Genomic DNA, 21,495 nt, shown 5'->3' with positions numbered 1-21,495 from the left:
AGAAGATGCACAAGCAACTTAATCTTCAATCTTGTAAAATCATTGATTAGATCAAACAAATAAAAATAAAAAATAAAAAATATGTGATGCCTGCTATCCCTTAGATTACAGGCTCCCAATGACCACAGGCCTGGCATGATGAAACCCATCATTTCACACGAGTTTAATCAAATGAACACCACAATAACAGCCTATTTAGGAAGAGTTTTAGTGAATGGATCCGCATGCATTCCACCCGTGGTCCAAGATAGTGACAGTAACATCTTCAAAACATGGAAAGGTTACAGACGCTCATAACCAGGCACTGATGACATTCGACTTTAGCGCATATTGGCACACAACAGAATTGAATCATTGAGATGAACCGATTTGTCCAAAATCTAACCATTTCATTCAAGCAGGGAAGCCAAAATTCCAGGCCTGATACCACGCTAAGACCACAATGGTGCTGCTCTTCATCCAGTAGGACCAGCCCTCTGACATGCCTCTAAAAGGGAGGTATTTCACAGTGAATTATAGTTTGTAGGAAATCTTTTGCTTGATGGAAGATTTTGCAGCACTGCAGAAAGGTATCGTGAGTGGAGCTCCGGGGCCTGGTGGAATGACACTTTCGGAATATAGGCATGATATTGTTAACAGAGTGCGCAATGAGAATGAATTTCCAGGACCGCAACCCCCAGAGAATCTTGAAGATTATAAAGTTTATTAATTATTGCTTCTATCACCTTTGCTCCCCTTTAGATTTGTATGGAACATATCTATACAGTTATTGTATTGCAGTTGAGTTTTATTGATTTGGAAAGTGTGGAAGCGGGTGTACCAGCGGCGTCTTGCTGATCAATCTGTCGTATCCACAGAATTCCTTCCATGCCACTTAAAGTTTAAAGCTGGTAGGGAGTGTGCTAGGGCTTCAGAACACACCAACTTGTGATCAAAAAAGTTTGTTGAAGATGATTTAAGTGGGGTACAGGGAGGTTTGCATAGTTCAACTAATCTCACAATAACGCTGTACAAATGCCATTATTTTGCATCCTGCGAGTCACATCCTTGAGCCCGCGCGGTAGCAGCACATTGAAACCCAAGCATCCTATGTGAGCGCAGAGCGGTGGGAACTATTTTCCCAAAGAATTAGAAAAAGGATGGATCTGACAGACGTCTCTGCATGTTGTCCACGCCTCTGCATGTGAAACATCAAGATTAGGATAACCTGGTGGAAACACGTGCAGACACATTTTCTGTAACAAAGGTTTCCAAAAAGTGCAGGTAAGTGGAACATTTGGTCTAAAAAGGCAGTGTAAAACTTTCAACCATTATTTGATCAGATGGACTATTTGGTTCCCATGCATGAGCATGTGGATTTCTTATATATTTTTGAAATTGTAGTAACAAGCAAGGTCAAACAGTCTGCAAAACCTGGATACATTCTAGCCCGGAACTAAACACTCCCTAGCTCAACCATCACTCAGGACACCTAAACCACCCTTGAGGTTCATATAGGTTTTGGCACAGCAAATACTGGACAGAATATTTACACATGTAGATGCAGACAATGGGTGCAGACACAGCCAAAACAACAAAGCCAAGTATTTACAGCTGGCTGTAATGTTGGAAGTCGCTCCGCCTGATACAAGACCAGTAAATTCAAAATGGCCGCAGAAAAGCAGCGGAAAATCACATTGATAAAAAAAATAGTTTTTGTTTAAGTAACTCTCGATGGCAATATTTAGCAGGTACAATATAGAGTAATAGTCACTTATCGATCAGTTTAAATAGCAAAGGAAATGTAACATTTGACTTTTTGGGGGAACCTCTGATACACTTTGTTGTTGCAGCAGTCCTTCAAGAGCCGAACCCACATCAGCAGACAAGTGTCACTATCTAATTCATTGTGCCCCATTACAGCGGACATTCACAAGGATTGTGAGAATTCTTGACAAGCATGCAGTGATTTCAAGATATTTGGGGAATGAAAAGGCATTTGAATATACACAAAAGCCAGGACTCTAATTGTGTTACTACAGAAGAGCCTGTTGTTTCACCAGCCAATCCTGCAATGTCGAAAGTTCCATAATCTAAACCGATCCAATATCAGCACGGCTGAATGCCAGACAGCAGCAGTGCAATTCCTGACAATGTAGCAAATCACACTCGTTCAACTGACTCACGCAAAGCTGCACGGTTTCTTTACATTCCTCAATGGAGAACCCTTTCCAACATCAAATGGTATTTTATTTTCAGAGGAATTCTCCTGGAAAATGCTCAGGGAGGCAGGGGCTGGCAGAACAAAATACCTCCCAGACCATGTTTTGCATTGAAATAAAACATTTTCCTAAACAGCTGAGGAGGAAACAATGGTAATGCTGGAGAAGGGCAATGTATTGTTGAAAAAATGACTTGCATGGCATTCACCTCACCAAGTATTTATTCCGCAAGACATAGGTCAACCAGTGATAAATCCAAAATTGCAGTGGCAGAAAAGTGGATAGTGCAACATGCTTCTTCTTTCTTCGACTGCCAAACATTTTAGTGCACCGTTCTCTCTCAGTGCCTGCTGAAAGATTGGCTACTCCATGATCACGGTGCACTATCCGAATGAGGGGCCCTGGGATTGGCTACTGTGTCCCATGCTCTGAACAAAGGGCTATCGGATTGGCTACTCCTGGTCCAAGGCATAGTATGTGAATAAGAAGCTTTGGACAGTATGCTCTTAGTTCATGGCGCACAGCTCATATGAGTCCACGACTAGCAGCTCTTAGCACCTGAAGCATGGTCACCAACCAACGCACCCAGCTGTTAGAAGTATGAGGCTTTTTGTTTTAGGATTGGGTGTTTCTAGCCCCAAAGGCACTGTCCCGGATTTGTGTCAGAAGTGATACAATTTGTTGCTGCTGCTGTTCCTGCCGGTGCTCCAAGCGTAGAACACTGTTCGTCAGGTCCTGCAGTGTCTGCTGCATTTGCATCAGGGCGTGGCTCATGAGCTCAGAGTTGTGGGCAGAGATCTCAGCTGAGCCCATGCACTGGTGAGGCGTGGATGAGCTGTGGCCTGTTGAATAAGCAATAGCGGAGGATGGGGTTAAAACATTGCATGTTAAAAGAATAATATTGATTGTTGAAAGGGTAAGGATCAGCATGCATTGATGAGGAGAGCAGTGGGTGTTACGAAAAATGTGTCCATCCCGCAAATTGATCATTCTAAAACAAAGGCAACTAAGCTTGTCAATGCCAAATTATATCTATAATCGAGATCCAGCTGTCGGTCATTAGCCGTTTGAACAAGATGCACAACAAGGCCATCGCAGCCTATTCAACTATTGGTTGAAAGGCAAGCATTTAAAGGACAGGTCACTCAGAGCCTCCACATTTAGACCAGTGCTCCCTGGATTCACAGGCTTTGGTTTAAGATGTACCAACATATAGTATGTGGCATATTGCTATTAATAAGGAGTTTATCATCTTGGGGTTTTTGCAGGATGCTACCAACCTGTAATATTTTATATTGCCATGATAAAGAGCACCCGGATACCTGTAGTTTGTTTCTGGTCTCCTCTGCATGCAAACCATAAAAAAGCAGAATAAATATACCAATGACTCCTATTTCAAAAGAGGGGAGTAAAGAATCAGAAAATAGGCAATTGAACCGTGACTCTTTACAGATAGTTCAACCGCTCTCAAGAGATTGCACGTGGCTTTGTATTTAAAAAAAAATAATTTCCTCATAACATCTGAGCTAACCTGTCATTGATGTGAACTATTAAAGTGCTGGCAGCTTGACACCAGTTGAATATTCCCTTTTTTCAGAAATGGTACATTGCTAACTCTCCTGAAAGAGAACAACTGACCTCTCAGGAGAAACGTCTGCGGTCCTGCATGGATATCCTGGATTAGAGGGAATGGAGATGCGGGCCCGGAGCAGTCCTGCATAGAGAGCGGCATTCTTCGGTCTGCAGACATTACGTTGGAGAAACTCCCATTGTCTGCAATGGAAAATATATATATATATTAATACATGGAATATCAATACAAAATCGATTCACTGAGTTGCTCAGTACAGATGAGAACACCTTTGGTAGCCACCAAGGGACGGTACCTCTGTCCACGTGCCTCCAAAGCAAAAACATGCAAACCATTAGGTCTACACTGGTACTAAACAACATGCCATTCTTGATCCTGCCTGGATGGTAGGGGGGCATGGAGAGATGAGGATTGCCTCATTGACTCCTGCTTCCTGAATGGAGATCAAATGTCACCTGCAATCCCCACAAGAGTTGATCAGGGCTCTGCTTAACCACTCACTCTGACCAGAGTGCCTCCTTAGCAGTTGTTGACCGGGGGCCAAGGACGGGATTCTGGGCATTCATTTCTACTGCTTATTTTAGAAGTCGATCAGGTGAAGGTCGGGCTTTGGGGGCCAGGGGTGGGGGAAGAATTGCATGTATATGGAGTGCCAGAAACACATAGATCACACTTACTGTATGAAAAAGACTCTCCTCTGCTGCTTTCAACCCTTTCAAACAATAGAAAGTCCCAAGTGCAAGGGGTGGGGGGTGAGGGGCAGGAGTATATAAAATGGGCTCGCATTCCGTTCTGCTCACCAGAACAGCCCTCTATGCTTTTACTCTTGCAACTGAATCTGTACTCAATGTTCTGAACCAGACCTGGGTTCTGCGGGTGAACCTAGCACTCTCATTACAAAATTATACAGAAGATGTGTGACATTTTTGTTGTAAAGTGTCTTTTGCTCTTGAGTGGAATTCTACCTCGTAGAATTCCACTCTTTCTCTGATGTCATGTTTACTTCTGTTCAGAGGGGAGATTCCATTAAGAGCCCTTAGAAGCTGAGTGAAGAGGTGCTGTGTAGGCTGGCTCAGGCTGGTTACCAATAAAGGATCTTCACTCACCTGCAGTGTATGCCTCCTTATTACACTGGCGACGAGAGTACCCAGCCTCTGACCCATGTTGCCTTTGCAGCCGCCAGCAGTTGCCTACATTCCTCTTTTCGCCCTTGGGAGAGTGCCTGCCCCGGAGGAGGAGCGGGGGCCGTGTGGAGGTGAGCCCTCCCGCCGACGCTGTCCGCGTCGAGTACTGCCTGGAATCAGCTGGGAGCAGCAGCATATCCCAGCCCCTGCCAGTTCGTCCGTAGGCTGCAGCGCCTGTTGTCCCGTGGAAGGGAGGCCCTCCGCGCATGTCGGCACCAGGACAGCCGATGTACTTCCAGCCTGTGCTCCCCAGCCGGGGTTGAGCGCGGTGCCTCCTCGGACAGCAGGTGAGAGGGGAAGGAATCCCTGCTTTCCGGCGCGTGTCGGCTCTGCGCGGCAAGCGGGGCTGGGGGCCAGGGCGAGCCCGTATCTGCCGCCCCGTTCCCTTAGTGGATATCGACGCCGGCTGGAGGAGGGCGGGACTAAACGCAAGACGCCTCCCTTCTCCTTCCTGCCTTGGGGGCGTTCCCTCCAGCCGCTCAGAGAGAGAATTAACCCTGTGAGGGTCTTCCAAGTGTTTCGTGACTGTATCCTGGCCACATCTCTGTCTTTGCTCAGGCACGTTGTATTGTACAGTGACACTCCAGCATTGGTTGCTCTGCCAGGCACACGAGGAGGTTGCACAGAGGATACTAATTGATTACAAAGTTGCGCAGTGCATATTGGTTCATTACAAGCCTGTCTGACTTCCCCCTTCTCGACATGCAGTACAATAATGCACGTCCGCCACCTGCATTCTTGGCCAGTCCGGGGGAGCCGCCTATTGAGTGGGACTTGTGGGTGGACACCTTCAAAGTGTACATCAGAGCCACAGGTGGTGCCAAATTCACGGATGATGAGAAGGAGGCAGCATTGCTCAATTGCTTGGGAACTGAGGGCCTCAGGTTATTCAGGCACCTACCCAGCCCCAATGTGCACGCTACCCCCGCTGCCCAGGCAGAAGGCAGTGAGGGTGGTGATGTAGTACCACCAGTGGTGCTCGCTTATGAGACAGCTGTGGGCAAGTTGGAAGCGCGGTTTGGCAAGAGAGCCAATGTTGTTCTTGAGAGTTACCATTTCTTCTCGAGGGCTCAAGGTTCCTGTGAGGGTATAGATGCTTATGTGACTGCCTTACGCACTTTGATTGCAACATGCAAGTTCACTGGTACCGTCGATGAGTACATCCGTGACCAAGTATTGATGCGCACGTGTGATGTACGTGTCGGGAGAGACTATGGATTGAAAAAGACCCACCCCTAGAAAAAGTCATAGAGATTGCCCGCGCAATTGAAGAATCTAGGAAGAGTGTGAGGGAAATGGCTGATAAAGGGGAAACTGTACATGCAGTGATCCCCCGCAGGACTGTCGAGGCCAAAGTGAGGAACAAGGATGGCAGAGCAGGACCCTCATCGAAGGAACAGTGCAGGCGATGTGGTTGGCAGGGGCATGCAGCGGGTGCAAAGGAATGTCCTGCTACCAATGTGGACTGTAGGAAATGCAAAGCCAAGGGACATTATGCCCGCATGTGCAGGGGCGTTGCCTCCGCTAAGGAGTCCGTGAAGATGCTGGATGATGATGATGATAATGATGATGTGACGATAGTGGGCTACATGGGTTGTTCCGACGGGGGTGAAGGAGGTGTGCCTGAAGGGACATTGTTGAGTGTGGGGAGCTGCAAGAAGAGAGCATGGGCAATGCTCATGGTCAATGGCGTTCCGTTAGAGATGATGGTGGACACAGGTTCTCCATACACTATGATATCCCCTGAACTATACGAGTCCAAGTTCCACAAGAAGGTGTCTGAACTCTCCTCTTCTGATATAAACCCGTGTGCCTATGGGCGAGTGCCCATCCAAGTTTTAGGGTTTGAATGGGTTGACATAGAGTTTGAAGGCAGAATGACTAGGGGTAAGTTGTATGTGGCTCACAAAGGTGACCCTGTACTGGGTTGGGACGAACAAGCTGCCCTGGAGCTGCAAATTAGACTGGGGAAACCTGTCCCTGTGATCAGTGTATGTGAAGGGAATGACTGTGCCATGTTGCCTGTGGGAATCACAGCAGAAGTTTTGGAGAGCAAATTTCCCTCGGTTTTTACTTCAAAGTTGGGCAAATTGAAGGGTTTTGCACACAAGATAGTTCTCAATAAAGGTTCCGTGCCTGTTGTACACAAAGTCAGAAGAGTTTCGATCATGGCTCGTGATGCCTTAAAGGAAGAGTTGCACAAACTCAAGGAGTCTGGGGTCATAGAGGAAGTAGAGTGCTCAGAATGGTTGGCCCCGGTAGTATTGGCACGCAAGGGTGATGGAGGAATGAGGATGTGCGTAGATCTCAGGGATCTAAACTCAAGTATTTGGATTGACAGACACCCCCTGCCCAACATCAATGAGATGCTTTCCCGGGTGTCTGGGGCTTCCTGCTTTTCTACTTTTGATCTTTCCTCTGCATATCATCAGATAGATCTGCATGTGGAATCTCGCCCGCTTACATCCTTTGTCACCCCTTTTGGTGCCTTCCGTTTTTGTAGGATGCCCTTCGGCTTGGCCTCCGCAGCTGCGGTGTTCCAGAGGACAACGCAGAAACTTTTTGGGGGCATTCGGGGTGTAGAATGTTTCCAGGATGACATTTTGGTATGGGGTAAGCCGTGAGCTGAACAAGATGTTAGGGTTCTTGAGGTGATGTGTGTCTTGAGGGATTGTGGTCTCACTCTCAAACTTAGCAAGTGCAAGGTGGGTGTTCTCAGTGTGACTTATTTGGGACATTCGTTAGATGCCCAAGGTATTCATCCTAGGGCAGAGTTGGTAAAAGCGTTGAAGGATGCACCGGCCCCAGCAAACAAAGATCAGTTGAGATCCTTCATGGGTCTCGCAGAGTACTACAGCAGATTTGTCCCGTCGTATGCCGACAAGACTGTTGGTATGAGGTCGTTGCTGAAGAAGGGTGTGCATTTTGCATGTTCAGACCATTGCCAAACAGAATTTCTCAGGTTGAAGGAGGAGATTGAGCAAGCCCCGTCCTTGGGTTCCTTTTTACCAGCCAGGAAAACATATCTCACTGTGGATGCGAGTGAGTATGGCATAGGTGCTGTCTTGGAGCAGAGGGTGAAGGGCGAGCTTCGGACTATCGCCTTTGCATCCAGAGTGCTCAGAGAGGCTGAAGGCAGGTATGCTGTCATAGAAAGAGAGGCACTGGCTGCTGTGTGGGCCTCTAAATATTTTAGGACCTTCCTGTGGGGAATTGAATACACCTTGCGCACTGACCACAAACCTTTGGTGCACGTATTGACGACCAAGCGCTTTTCCCATGCGTCTTCAAGGATTATGAGGTGGATGGCTGATATGGCAGAGTTCAATTTCAAGGTTGAATATGTCCCGGGAGCGAGGAACGCAGTAGCGGATTGCCTGTCGCGGTTTCCGAGGTCGGATTATGTTGATGTAATCCAGGATGTAGTGGGGTATGATTGCACCTTGGTTGCGAGTGTGGTGCCGGCTGTGTCAGAGTTGGAATGGGGTGCAGAATGTTGTGCTGATCCTGAATTTATCGAAATAAAGACTGAGCTCAGTAGTGGGGTTGTTGGTACTGCGTTGTCTAAATTGTATGGTCACGTATGGGAGGAATTGTCTGTGGGTCCATGGGGTGTGGCCAGGGGCCTGAGGTTAGTTCCTCCTTGTTCCCTTAGGGGGAAGCACATTGATTTGGCACACGAGGGGCATGTAGGAAGGTCCATGACCAAGAGGAGGCTCAGAGAAGAATATTGGTGGCCCCGAATGGACGCTGATGTGGAGGACGTAGTGAAGGATTGTGCGGCCTTTTCCATTAGTGACAAGAGCAAAGTTCCAACTCCCCAACCCATTTATCCTGTGGAAGTGCCCCGTGAAGTGTGGTCCAAGGTGGCGCTTGACATAATGGGCCTCATAGATTCATTGGGGGGGCCTAAGATTTATTGTGGTCTTAGTGGATTACACGTCCCGATGGGTTGAAGCCACAGCTTTGGCTACGGCTACTGCCCAGAAAGTGGTGGAGTTCCTCTCTGCGGTGTTCGACAGGGAAGGCGTGCCTGCGGGGCTGGTGACCGATAATGGTGCCCAGTTTGTGTCGGACTACATGCAAAATTATTTGCATGATCTTGGTATACGTCATCATAGGGTTGCGTTGTATAACCCACAGGCTAATGGTCTAGTAGAACGCATGAATCGTTTTGTTAAGGGTGCGGTTCAGTTGGCCCTTGCCAATGGCCTTCCCTGGGGGAGAGTGGTATCAGAGTCACTGAAAGCATACAGACTTACTGCTTCTGTTTACACTGGTCATTCTCCCTTCGAGTTGATGCGAGGGAGGAAACCTGGCTCCAAATTGAGAATCCCTGCCCTGGGTGGTGGGGTTCAATCACAAGTGGATATGCAAGAAGTCTTAGATCGATTACGGTGCAGGCAACAGCGTTTTCTGCAGGAACAACTGGCCCGCAGGATGCCCTTGCCGGTCAAGGTGGGTGATTGGGTCCAGATCAAGAATCCCAGGTTTGCAGCAAAGGCACTCAGCAAGTATATGAAACCACGTTTAGGTGTCAAGTGTGGTCGTGGTTACATCAAGCTTGAAGATGGCTCCAGATGGAGTCTCAGGCGTGTGGTAGACAAGGTCAAAATGGATTCTGCTGGTGGTGTGTAGGGGGAGCCTGATTGCGCTGTAGGCGATGCTGCGGCGATGGTCGAGTGTCCCTTGCCATGCCATTCTACATATGGGGAGGCTGCTGATAAGGTGCCTTCTATGCTGGCCCCTTCTTACGATGGTGAAACTGCTCTTGTTCCGGTGTGTGAACGTGATGAGGAGGCATCCTCCCTTACTGGGCCGTCTGTCTCTGTCCAGGGTCATGCTCATCCTGTCAGAGTGAGGAAGGTTCCTTCTAAGTACAATGATTATGTTGTGGGTGCCATAGTTCGTTAGCACTTTTCTAGTTCATATGTTTTCCCTCTATTGAGCTACATTAAGGTCCTTGTTCTGGTCCTTATCTTTCTTTTCCCCCTTTAGCTGCATTTTGGCTCCCATTATGTGTTGTGGTGAATGTGTGTCTTGCCTGTTGGGTGTGTTGCGGTAGCGTGTGTAGCTGTGTGTGTGTAGTTGTTTGCCGTCAGTTGTGGGTAAAGGGCGGAGAAGTGTTGTAAAGTGTCTTTTGCTCTTGAGTGGAATTCTACCTTGTAGAATTCCACTCTTTTTCTGATGTCATGTTTACTTCTGTTCAGAGGGGAGATGCCATTAAGAGCCGTTAGAAGCTGAGTGAAGAGGTGCTGTGTAGGCTGAGTACTGCTGGCTCAGGCTGGTTACCAATAAAGGATCTTCAGTCACCTGCAGTGTATGCCTCCTTATTACAATTTTCACTAATGATCTAGATGGCTTACTTCTAACAAAAATCACAGTTGTATGCTCCCTCACTAAGATATGCACAACCCGAGTCTCTTCATGTGTGGGTTCCATTTCCCTGCTACCGTCGTTCTGATGAAGATTAATATAGCATGGACCTAGTGGTACCAGGCTGTATTAATTCACACAGCTGCAGGCTCCCGTGTGCCACTCCCCTTCCCCCCACACCTCATAAAAGCTTAAACAGAAATGTGCTTAGGCTTACTGCCTACCATCCCTGGCTGGGTAATCTTACTGGTATAGATATTTTGCTGAATTAACGCGTGCCGCTTCCTAACATAGATAAAGTTAATCAATTCAATATCAATGTTTTATTTTGACACAATTTGTCTTAAAAGAACAGCAATTCAATGATGAAACAGAAAACAAATCCTCTAATTAGCAATACATTCCAAAGAAGGACCATTAAAATAACCAATGCAAATAAATAGGATATAAAAAAAGATCTTCTATTCCATCCTTTCAGGTGGTACTGGGCTTAGAGTGAAAATCACGTCTTTTTTGCTGAGGACCTACATAGAGTGAGAGAAAATGTTGTGCCGTCTCCTTTGGATAGTGGCAGTAGGGTAGATGATTCTGAATTCCATTTGTTTGTAAAAGCTGCCAGTTGTAAGATACCGAAGCAGAATTTTAGATAAAGACTGTAACCCCACAAGCAGTTCACTAGTAAAGATACTTTTCATAAAATCCAAGCTCCTTAACAGAAGGATAGAATCGAGTTAAGTAACTTCTCTGGCTATTAACAATATTCTGCAGCACCCATAGAGGAAATGCTGTATTGATCCTGGTTTGTGATTCTTAGTTTCTACTCAGTAGGTTTTCCCATACATGTGCAAAATCTAGGGTTTAGCACATGAGCTTGACTTGCTTACCTCAAGGAAATGCGAGGCCACCATTGAGCATCAAAACATCTAATGGAGAATCTTTATACTTTACCAGTTCTAGATTTGGCCAAAGGCTAAGCCAATAATAAAGTGGCTGCTGTGAGGGGTCATAAATGAAAGCCAGACACAAAGGGCCTAATTCACAGAGCGTTTTATAATGGCAACACACCATTGGAAAATGTTCTGTGAATTAGGCACAAAGTTGTTATGTTTTTGGTTAAAGACTTTCATTAACACAAATGGGTTGGGAAAATGCCTCGCTGACCCGGCTCTAAGAGGAATTTCCGTATCGATAACCAAAAACAAAGGATCTGTCTTAGTCAGGATGCCAGAAATTAAACCGTCCTTGTGTCCTAAACATTCTAGCCTGACACTCACACTAAAATGAAACAAAGTGAAAAGGGAAAAGTTTTTAACCTCCTGATATTTGCTAAAAGTGTTCTTAAATAAAAATATAACAGATGTTGCAGCCAATGTCAGCTTGAGTTCCTATCTAGAGCGAAGCCTTTGTGCCTCTCTGGTTCCTTTCTCAGATGGCCAAGGGTCTGCACCAGGGGTGCCTGTATTGTGGCTGCAGCAATATATGTACAATTCCGAGAAATAAAGTTGGTACCCTTTAGTGCGCTCCTTGGGAAGAATTACTCAATCACTTGGTTATGTTAATTCCAATTTGTTTATTCAGTATAGGTTCTGGATACTCCATACACTTAAAGTTTCAATAAACAAACTTTGTCTCCCAAATTGTCTCCCAACACGTGTTTCCCCATGACTTTAGCCACGGTTCCTCAGGGGAGATTCCTTGTCATGTTTCTCATAATTCTGATTCAGTATTGATTGGTATTCAATTTTCTCTCTCATCGGCTCTCTATTTGTCTTCCTTTTGTTCTTTTTCCCTTTTTTTTCCCCTTTTTTTCTTTTTTTCTTTTTTTCCCTTGTGTGTAGATTCTTGTGGATTCAAAGATGTTCCTTTCTCTCGGTACGATTGCCTCTTTGAATCCACAAGAATCTACACACAAGGGAAAAAAAAAAAAAAAAAAAAAAGGGGAAAAAGAACAAAAGGAAGACAAATAGAGAGCCGATGAGAGAGAAAATTGAATACCAATCAATACTGAATCAGAATTATGAGAAACATGACAAGGAATCTCCCCTGAGGAACCGTGGCTAAAGTCATGGGGAAACACGTGTTGGGAGACAATTTGGGAGACAAAGTTTGTTTATTGAAACTTTAAGTGTATGGAGTATCCAGAACCTATACTGAATAAACAAATTGGAATTAACATAACCAAGTGATTGATTAATTCTTCCCAAGGAGCGCACTAAAGGGTACCAACTTTATTTCTCGGAAAAATATAACAGCTCCAACACAAACGTTCTCCAAGGTAACAGAGCCTTGGTTGCAGAGGGTGGCACCCTATCCCTGGATTCTTAAATGGGATGGCAATGTCTCTTGATCTAATGGTTCTTTTTGTTTTTAGTTGATTCACGCGATTCTGTTAGGTACAAAGCTGTTTAGCCTTGTAATCTTCTTTAAAAATGCCTTCTTAATACAATAATCACCAAGAATGACAAGCCTTGATTTGAGAGGTGTACTCCCTTCACCAGTCTTAATGATTCTTGTGATCCTTCTCCAACCTTTATGCTTATTGTGGTTGCCTGGTCTACTTCTTTATCACGATTTCCTACATTCAATCGCAACAGTTCTTTCTTTACTTCCACAATCTTTATTTTAACAGATACAGTCTTTTCTTGGGATCTTGTGCAGGTCTGCAATTGCCTGGTATCTCCTCTTCCAGAACTTCCCATGCACTTCCAACTCGCTGTTGTATTCCCTTGCCAGGACATCTTATGCATAGGTTCCTTCTTTGTTTAATCAAAAAACTGTCCTTTTTTGGGACTTCTCTGTAGGTTTGCAATTTGCTTGTTATACTCCCCTCCCAGAACTTCTCTTGCACTTTCAATTTGCTGGTGTACTCTCGTGCCAGGACTTCCGATATACTTGTAGCTGCCTTTTTACTCGCCTGCAAGTACTTCTAATTTCGACACGTGTATTCGTTCCTTTCACAATTTTATATCTCTCTCTCAATTCAGTATTTCTGATTTCTTAAATGTTCACTTTTAGTTTGCCTCATAATAGCATTTCATGCACTCATCCATTGTTAGGGACTGCCTTTGTATTCCGCCTGTTTAGCTCATAAAAAATCTTCTTATCGTTTCCCTCACTAGCGTTACAAAATGAAAATGGTGTTTGGTGCAGTCCTTGAAATGCCCCGGGGTCCCCACTTCGCTAGGGCTAACACACCGGCTCTTTGTGGCGTCTTCGGGTCAGTTCGCGCTTATGTAGCACAGATCTTCAGCTTGCCTTCCACTCTGGACTGTCGTGACGTCTGCCCGGCCTCTCTCACGACACTGCTCCTGCACTCCTGCTCGCTTTCAGGTCCCCATGAGGGTAACCCTGCTTCCTCCAGCTGCCGAACGCCCAGGAATTGTCTCTTGGTTCCTGGTGTTTCAGCAGCCCAGCTTCCTCGTGCAGTACACCTTCCCTCTATGCTGGCAAGCCCCTTACTCTGCCACACAATCTCGTGCCTCCAGCTGCGACATGCCTCCAAGGGAGATACGTCTTCTCCTGAGCTCCTTCTCACAAACTGGTTTCCATTTTTAAAAGTCCCGTGCACAGGTGCTTCCACAAAACAACTAGCAGGGTCACTGAGCTTGAGGCTTTCATTGCTCTCCATTCTTGCCTTCATCCTCCTTGTCTCAGTACTTAGGTGGTTGTGGGACTTGTAATCCATTGATGTCATTTGTTGCATAGTACTTGGAGAGTCTCTCTCAAAGGTCCCATTCTTCTTTCTATATGGAAGATCAGTTCTAAATGAAGTGGAATTAGAACTAAAAAAAGGTTTTCTTGGGCCTTTTACATTTTAGGGTGCCATACAGCACCATCTGCTTGATAGTAACCTATTTGCCATTGAGTGAGAGGACATCTGATGAGAGAGATGCACGTTCAAGTCAACCATCCCATCCTCATAAAACAACTGACACCCATAAACCATCACTGACTTGCACTGGATTGGCTGACCTCTTTTCTCACTAACCGCCCTTCCCCGTTGCGATTGGGCCCTTTCTCCTCCACCACCTCACTCTCTACCTAGGGCATCCCTCAGGGCTCTATCCTATTGCCTTGGCTCTTCAATATCCACCTTACCCCTCTTGCTCACCTGATTTCCTCCTTCCCTCCTCATTTCCAGCATTATGCCAATGTCACACAGCTTTCCTTCAAACTTCCCTCTACTACCTCCTCTCTGATCCCAGACTGTCTGTCCGCCATCAGGCATGATGTGCAGCTAACAATCTCTGCCTTAATACCAGTAAGATAACGATCCTCCTGACTGGGACATCTGCGCCCTCTTTTCCTCCTCTCCTCTGGCCACCCTCTTTGGGCCTTCTACTCCCACCATTTTGTGAGGCCAAAAACTTCAGGGTCCTCTTCGCTTCCGCTCTCTCCTTCATCCCTCACATCATGGACGATAATCAGAAGTCCCACTTGCATCGCCACCTCCTCAGAGGTATTCTTCCTTTCCTCACCTTCCCGCTGAAGCTCAATGTCTCCAGTGCTCTGGTCCTCTCCAGGCTGGACTAGTGCAACAACCTCTTTCTAAATCTCCTTATTTCCTCTGTACGTCCCCTCCAGCTAGTCCAAAATAGGGCTGCAAGACTTATCCTTGGCCTCAAGCTCAGGGACTGTATCTCTCCATCCCTAAAATATCTCCACTGGCTCCCGGTGGCTGCAAGGATCAAATTGAAGACCCTTTGCATCATCCACAAGCCCTTCCGAGGCCTGGGACACTGCTATCTCTAATTTTCCCTCCCCAAATACTACCCTGCTAGAGCCTGATGCTCTTCTAACTCCAACTCTATGACTGTCAAAAGCTTTTCCTATCAGAGAGTGGGGGGCAGGTCTCTCTCCTTGGCTTGCGCCTCACTTTGGAACAGCCTCCCTGCCCCTTTCACACTTGAGCCGGTCCTCCTCAAGTTCCGGAAACTGCTCAAAACTCTGCTGTTCCCTACCTCTTTCCCTTCCCTGCTAATCAACCCACTGTGTCTGTGACTGCTGGCCTGATCCTCACGAACCTCACAGGATTCGAGGCACTTCTCCCCAGTTAATAGCAGCACCTCCACCTCTACTGCACTGCCCTTGCGGGCCACTGTTTGGCAGATCTGCATCCCACACTTGGGAGTTGCCTGGACTAGCACTTAGCCTGAGATTCTACTCATTAGCTACCCTTAGCACTTCCCTCCCAGGTCCTCCACCAGCACGTACCCACTCCTCTGTTCCCCTCCTCCGTCCCTATCTCCTACACTTCTCCTCACTGCACTTGCACGTCCGAATGTCACAAGGCCTAGTAGGACCCTGACTGCTTTTTACTGTTTGGGCCATTGTTATTTTTCCCCTGTTCCCTTCCCATTTAGCTTTGTGGCACTTTGAAACACTATTTAGTTGTGTAAGCGCCTAACAAATGCTCAGTAAAATAAAAAAGTGCTATTTCTTTGGTGTATAGACAAAATAGTGGCAGGCATGATCAGTCAAACCGGTCTAACCCGTTTTCCACTACAAAGAAGGGGAGCACCTGATTGCGACAGAATTGTCACTAAGTGAAGTGAATTTTGCTGTTAGCAGAGAATCTGGAAAGTTTTGATTTCTTAAGGATTCCCAGAGTTGGGATCGAGAACATCCTCAAATTGTGCATAAAGAGGTATTCATGTAGTGGAATATTTTTTCTGAATAGGGTGGCTATGAAAAGATTGTCACACAATATTCTGATATTGTCTGAATCAAGATTTGTTATATATCGTACTGAGCCCGCCCCGATTTTACTCTGGATTGTCCATTATTGATTAATTTGGCACTGGATACGCAGCTATCCTCCCACTGAAGCTATATTCCTCTGAGATTTACACAATCCGACCTTCCTAACTGCACTGCTGTGCATGAGCGATTCCCACCTTGGCTTTTTCTATCAAGAGAGGAGAAGCCAAGCCTGTACCCTATTAATACCCCCATCCCACACTCCCAGAGATGAACCGAGGAGGCGAGTCACTAAGCAACACCTCTGCATTTTTCATGCCAATTTCCAATGCTAATTCCCTTAGGTCCCAAAAGGTGGCAAGTAATTTACAAACACCACACCGATGTTGCTGACATTTTCTATGCCAGTCTTTACTGCCTTCATAAGACACCTATAAATATGATTTTGCTGAGTTTACATCCTACTTAAATGTATTGAAGAGAATCCTGAGAACATTTCTACCCAAGAAAGAAGCACTTCTATTGGGTTGGGAGGGTCCACTGTATAAACAACTAGGGGTTCAGTAGTTATGCTGAAATACTATCTAGTAGCAAGACAGGGCTGTATGTGCGGGCCTAACACTGAAGTAAGACAGCCATTATAAGGGCAGGTAAGAGGAGGGGGTAAATATGAAGGTTTCAGGGCCACCTACTGCCGGAATGTAGATACTGACTAAGTGGTGCAATAGTGGTTGCTATATATTTTTATTAAATAATAAATCAAACCTATCTATCCCCAACTGTAAGGGGATTTCCCTACCTAAACTGAAGAAACTCGGGTGCTGTGGGAGTTAAACCAAAAAGGCACTGTTCTGGTCACAAAGGCTCCTAGCCTACCCCTGTTACTGCAACAAAATACCATAAAGTCCAGCTACTGTTCGTAATCCAGGAGAATTACTTCCTTTCTTCTGGATGTAAAGTGTCAAAACCACCTCTCAGGCTGTTCAAAACAAAAGTTCCACAATAGGTTCTGGGTTCTCCGCAAACCAACAGAAAGAAAACAGTTGCATAAAGTTCTTCAGTTCCCCTGTGTCTTTCTCAATAAGGCGTGTAGCTCCCTTCGGGAGGTTTTCACATCCTTCCTCCATGGTTTTGCATAATACTTGATTTGCCCCACTGGGATGATGAAGCTGATCCTTGAGTTCCTCTTGGCTCCCCAGTACCACCTTCCTGTGTGACTGGCTGAGGAACTGTACCACACAAATGGTTTACTGTCCTATCTGTTTTATGACTTAAATACTCAAAAGCTTCTTGACTCTTTCTGGGTTTCTCAAGGGTGAGGAAAATAATAATGGTAAATGTTGTATTTGTGTCTTGAGGAAGGCAAGGTTAAGGCTTGGGCTGCAAAGACAAGACTTGGCAGGACCTAGCATTGACCAACCATCAACGTGCAACAGTCTGACAACAGAAGATGATTGGGTTTTGGCTCAGTAGTCCAGCCCCAGACGATTTTGGGGGGTGTACTGTGATTCTCTTTCCCCAGCTATTCGATGTTTGGGAAGAGAAGGAGAGCATAAAGTATCCCCGGGCCTCCATGCTTTTAGGCCCCTCGGCTGTATTTTCCTGGGATGATAAGAAAATCCCCTTTTATGGTGTTTCGGGGAGTCTGGGTCTCAGGTTCATGGACAATGTGTTTTCTAATCAGTAATGAAGGTGCTCTCAGATCATACTATTCACTGTTCACCCTTGTTGCATTAAGTTTCATGGAATGTCTAAGTCTCTTAAACAGCTCGTCCACTCCCTCCCGGACTTACATTACCTGTACTGGGGTGGGGATGCTTCACTGGGTCAGTATGATCTCGGATGATGCGGTCAGCCTTCTCTGTTGCAGGGCGCCAGTACTAGGAGCCTTACGCTGCTCATTTTTCTGATATCAACAATGGTTTGGACCATCCTTCTCATGTGGGCCCGGGTGCCACAAGTACTCTGCAGTTTACCCCGGCTCATTCTCCTCACTTCTCTGTGGCAAGCCTGAGTAGCAGTTTTGGCATAGATGTCGGACCAGACGTCCACCCACTGCAGGACACACAACCACCGCACACACTGTCCTTCCATCAGGCCTTCTGCCGGCCCTCTGAGGAGATTCTTTTGATTCGTCTCACCGAGTCCAAAGGCCACTCGTTCTTGGTTGTAGTCTTATTTTCACCTGCCGGTCACCAAGTGCAAGTCTGATAATGTTTGGCGTTCTGTCTTGGTTTAGAACACGTGCTCCAGTCTCTGCTTCTACTTCTCCTCCCAACACCGGAGCTGCCTACTGGGCGTCCTTGAGCATTCTCCTGAACCACACCCTCCACGCCCCTCTCTCGGGCTGCCCGGTTCTTCCTTCCGGGATATGCTTGGTCTCAATTGCAAAGCCCTCCTTGTTCTTTCTCAATCTCTCGACCTCGGCCTCCACCTCGGTCTCTGTTCTCACCCACGAGTTGGTCTCTCCAGTCTCGACTCGCTCTCCCTTTTCCTCCTCTTCCTTCTTCTGTACTCTCTATAGTACTGGTAGTCTTATTGGTACTCTTCTGTCTTCGTTTGTTTCTGATGCCCTGTTATAATAGGGCCCGCCATAACGTACCGTCCATTTCATGGACTACAGCTGCGCTGGTGTTTTTCCAGGTCGCTTGTAGCATTCGAGAGTTTCTTCTTCTCAGTACCTAAACCGTCAGGGCAGTTCGATGTTTCACAGTAACACATTATTTTTTTCATAAACTTAGACCCATAAGGTTTTGGTCCTGATGTCAGCCTACTGAATTGGAGTCTAAAGGGGTTGTGCCACTCAATTGCATACTTTTCCCCAGGAGAGGAGTCTCTGTCCATGAGATGCTCCTGCATGTTACCAACGCTAGTTGGAACCATTGGTTAGCCGCAGCACCTCCCTAGCCTTATGGAGAGGGCTTCTCCCCTGGGGGGGGGAGTAACTACATCTGAAGGATCGTCACAAAAGGGAGCAGGCCTTCAAATCTCATGATAGGCCTGATCACATCAGCGCAGCCTTCAACAAGTTTTATTCAGCAAATAATCAGAAAACAATTGAAAAAACAGTAATTCCATACTGATCTCAAAACATGAGGAGAGCCAGTTTGGATAAGGACATGCCAAATCAGCATTAGCACAGGCCTCACAGTTATCTGAACACAAGCAGGGGTGTTTAATATTTTAAAAGAACACTATATTTTTTTTCTCCAACCTTTATTTATAGGACAGCAATGAAACAAGCGGTTTACAGAATGTCCAACCAGTATTCTCTACGAGGACATTTCAAAGAAGTCATCTCAAGACAACATATATACCCTGCAACAATCAAAGACATATATTGTGGCATATGGGGGTATCAATATCAAACAGTGGGTTATTAATCTCTGAGTGCAGAATCTTTAATCTCTGCAGCCGCGCCCCCATCATTGGCATGCGCCAGATACAGCCCGAGTGGTCTACAAATGTCTTTGGGTCGGCTTACAGGAGCAACAGCGATAACATATGTCTCCTCTACATTCTTAACATCCACCAATTCTCACAACCATTCCTCGCTGCTTGGGAAAGATTTAGATTTCCAGCATTTAAGAATAGATAGCTTTGCTACTACACATGCAATGTTGAAAAAGTGACGTGTGACCACAGACAATTTACCCAAGTCTCCCAGCAAATACTTGATGGGTGCAAGGGTCGCTGGGATTCCCAGTCTAGTCTTTCTGCCACCTTACCCCAAAATGCTGATATCGGAGAGCAAGACTAGTACATGAGAAAAGAGTTGGCTTGCGTCATCCCACATTTCGTACAGGCGCTCATTGCATCTAGAGAAAACCAGACTACCCTGGTAGGAGTGTAATGTACATGGTTTAACATTTTGAATTAGATGAAACAAAGGCCTGCATTAAGGGAGACCGTCTTGGTTAGTTGACAACATCTGAGCCATTGTCCATCATCCAATATCATCCCCAGGTCCCTCTCCCAGGCAACTTTCAAAGTGTTCCTCTGCGGGAGGTGTGTCAGCAGGCGAGTATAAAGTTTGAACACTCCATGATGCACCCCGTCTCCTTGCACAATCTGGTCTACGGACTCATGGGATTCTGGCTCTTTAGGGCAGGAGAGCCACCTTTCGCGAAAGGCGACGTGCATCAGACTATATTCCAGAATTTGGAGGGTGCCAACAACCAATCTGTAAGATAAGTTTTCGAATGATGCAAAGCATCCCACCGGAAACATATCCCCCATCGTCATTTGACCCGATGAATCCCAGGCCCTCCTAAGCTCTCTATCGAATGTGGAGGAAATGCTCGGGAAGTTCCATTAGGGGACCGTCCTATAACAAGGTGCCTGGATCTCCAGTTTGCTAAAAATTCTCAACCAGGCGTTAACCGTAGTTCGAACTCGGTCAAAGGTATCAATGTGTCGATCGCTAAATATTACTGATTTGAGGTTTTTGGGTGATGCACTATACCACTCAAGTGGAAGGTGCGTTATGGTATGATCCCCAGCATACAGTGCCCCTGAACGGCCACATAATGCATATCAAAATCTGGTGCCACGAGACCCCCCCGCTCATAAGTCTCAGTCAGCTTCCCCCAGTTCATCCTGGCTGGTCACCCCCACCCCAGACAAACGCTGTTGCCAACGAATGAAGCTTGGTGAAAAAGGCCCTTCCCGGCCATACAGGGATGTTGCAAAACAAATAAAGCAGTTTCGGTTGGAGCAACATCTTAGGCAGTGTGACTCGGCCATACATCGAAATCGTGAATCCCGCCCATAAAGACAGCTTTGCAGTTAACTGATGCAGGTATGATTCAGTGTTATCCGCGTATAGTGAGCGGTGATTTTGTGAAACCAAAATCCCCAGATACGTAAAGCGAAGGGGGTCCAACGAAACCTTCCAAGCCGGACCACTTGCCCAGTAGCAGGTGTAAGGGGGAAAAGTTCTGATTTAGCATTGTTAATCTTAAACCCTGAGATTTGCGCAGGGCCATGTATATCTGACATGATCGGACTCACATTTTGTTTAGGGTCACAAACGTAAAGTAATGCATTGTCTGCGTATAATGAGATTATTTGGGGTGGACCTGCAATCTTAATCCCTCTATGCCCATGGGCTTTCCGAATCAACGCTGCCAGCGGCTCAATCGTGAGCGTGAATAACAGGGGAGAGAGAGGGCATCCTTCTCTGGTGCCTCAGCCTAGTGGAAATGAGTCCCACGTGGTTAGATTAGTACAAACACTTGCCATTGGGTCGGAGTACAAAAACTTTAAACATCGATAATAATAGGAGCCAATACCACAGAGGCGAAGAACCTGGAACAAGTAACGGCAAGAGACTGAATCTAAAGCTTTTTTCAATGTCTAAGGACACCGCCACAGCTCTAGCCCATGGGTTTATCTGCGCCATTACGCAGAATAATCGTCTCAGATTATAGGCAGCGGATCT

The 21,495-nt window shown here is 46.2% G+C and overlaps 1 protein-coding gene across 2 annotated transcripts in view; it reads right to left on the bottom strand.

Moving 5' to 3' along the window:
* Window positions 1–2,404: 2,404 nt before the first annotated feature.
* The window catches only part of LOC138569222 (uncharacterized), a 165,993-nt gene continuing 146,902 nt past the window's right edge, over window positions 2,405–21,495 (bottom strand). For both annotated transcript variants that reach the window (XM_069647014.1, XM_069647013.1), the window contains 2 exons: window positions 3,840–3,974; window positions 2,405–3,043 (listed from right to left, as the gene is read on the bottom strand). In XM_069647014.1, the coding sequence (XP_069503115.1) occupies window positions 2,817–3,043; window positions 3,840–3,974 (362 nt within the window). In that variant the 3' untranslated portion in view covers window positions 2,405–2,816. The remainder of the gene's footprint in view (window positions 3,044–3,839; window positions 3,975–21,495) is intronic.

Source organism: Ambystoma mexicanum, chromosome 2q (assembly GCF_040938575.1).
Source record: "Ambystoma mexicanum isolate Mex_15411 chromosome 2q, UKY_AmexF1_1, whole genome shotgun sequence".
Taxonomy (NCBI): Eukaryota; Metazoa; Chordata; class Amphibia; order Caudata; family Ambystomatidae; genus Ambystoma; species Ambystoma mexicanum.
The sequence above is the reverse complement of the archived record's forward strand: the minus strand, read 5'-3'. Positions and strand labels throughout refer to the sequence as shown.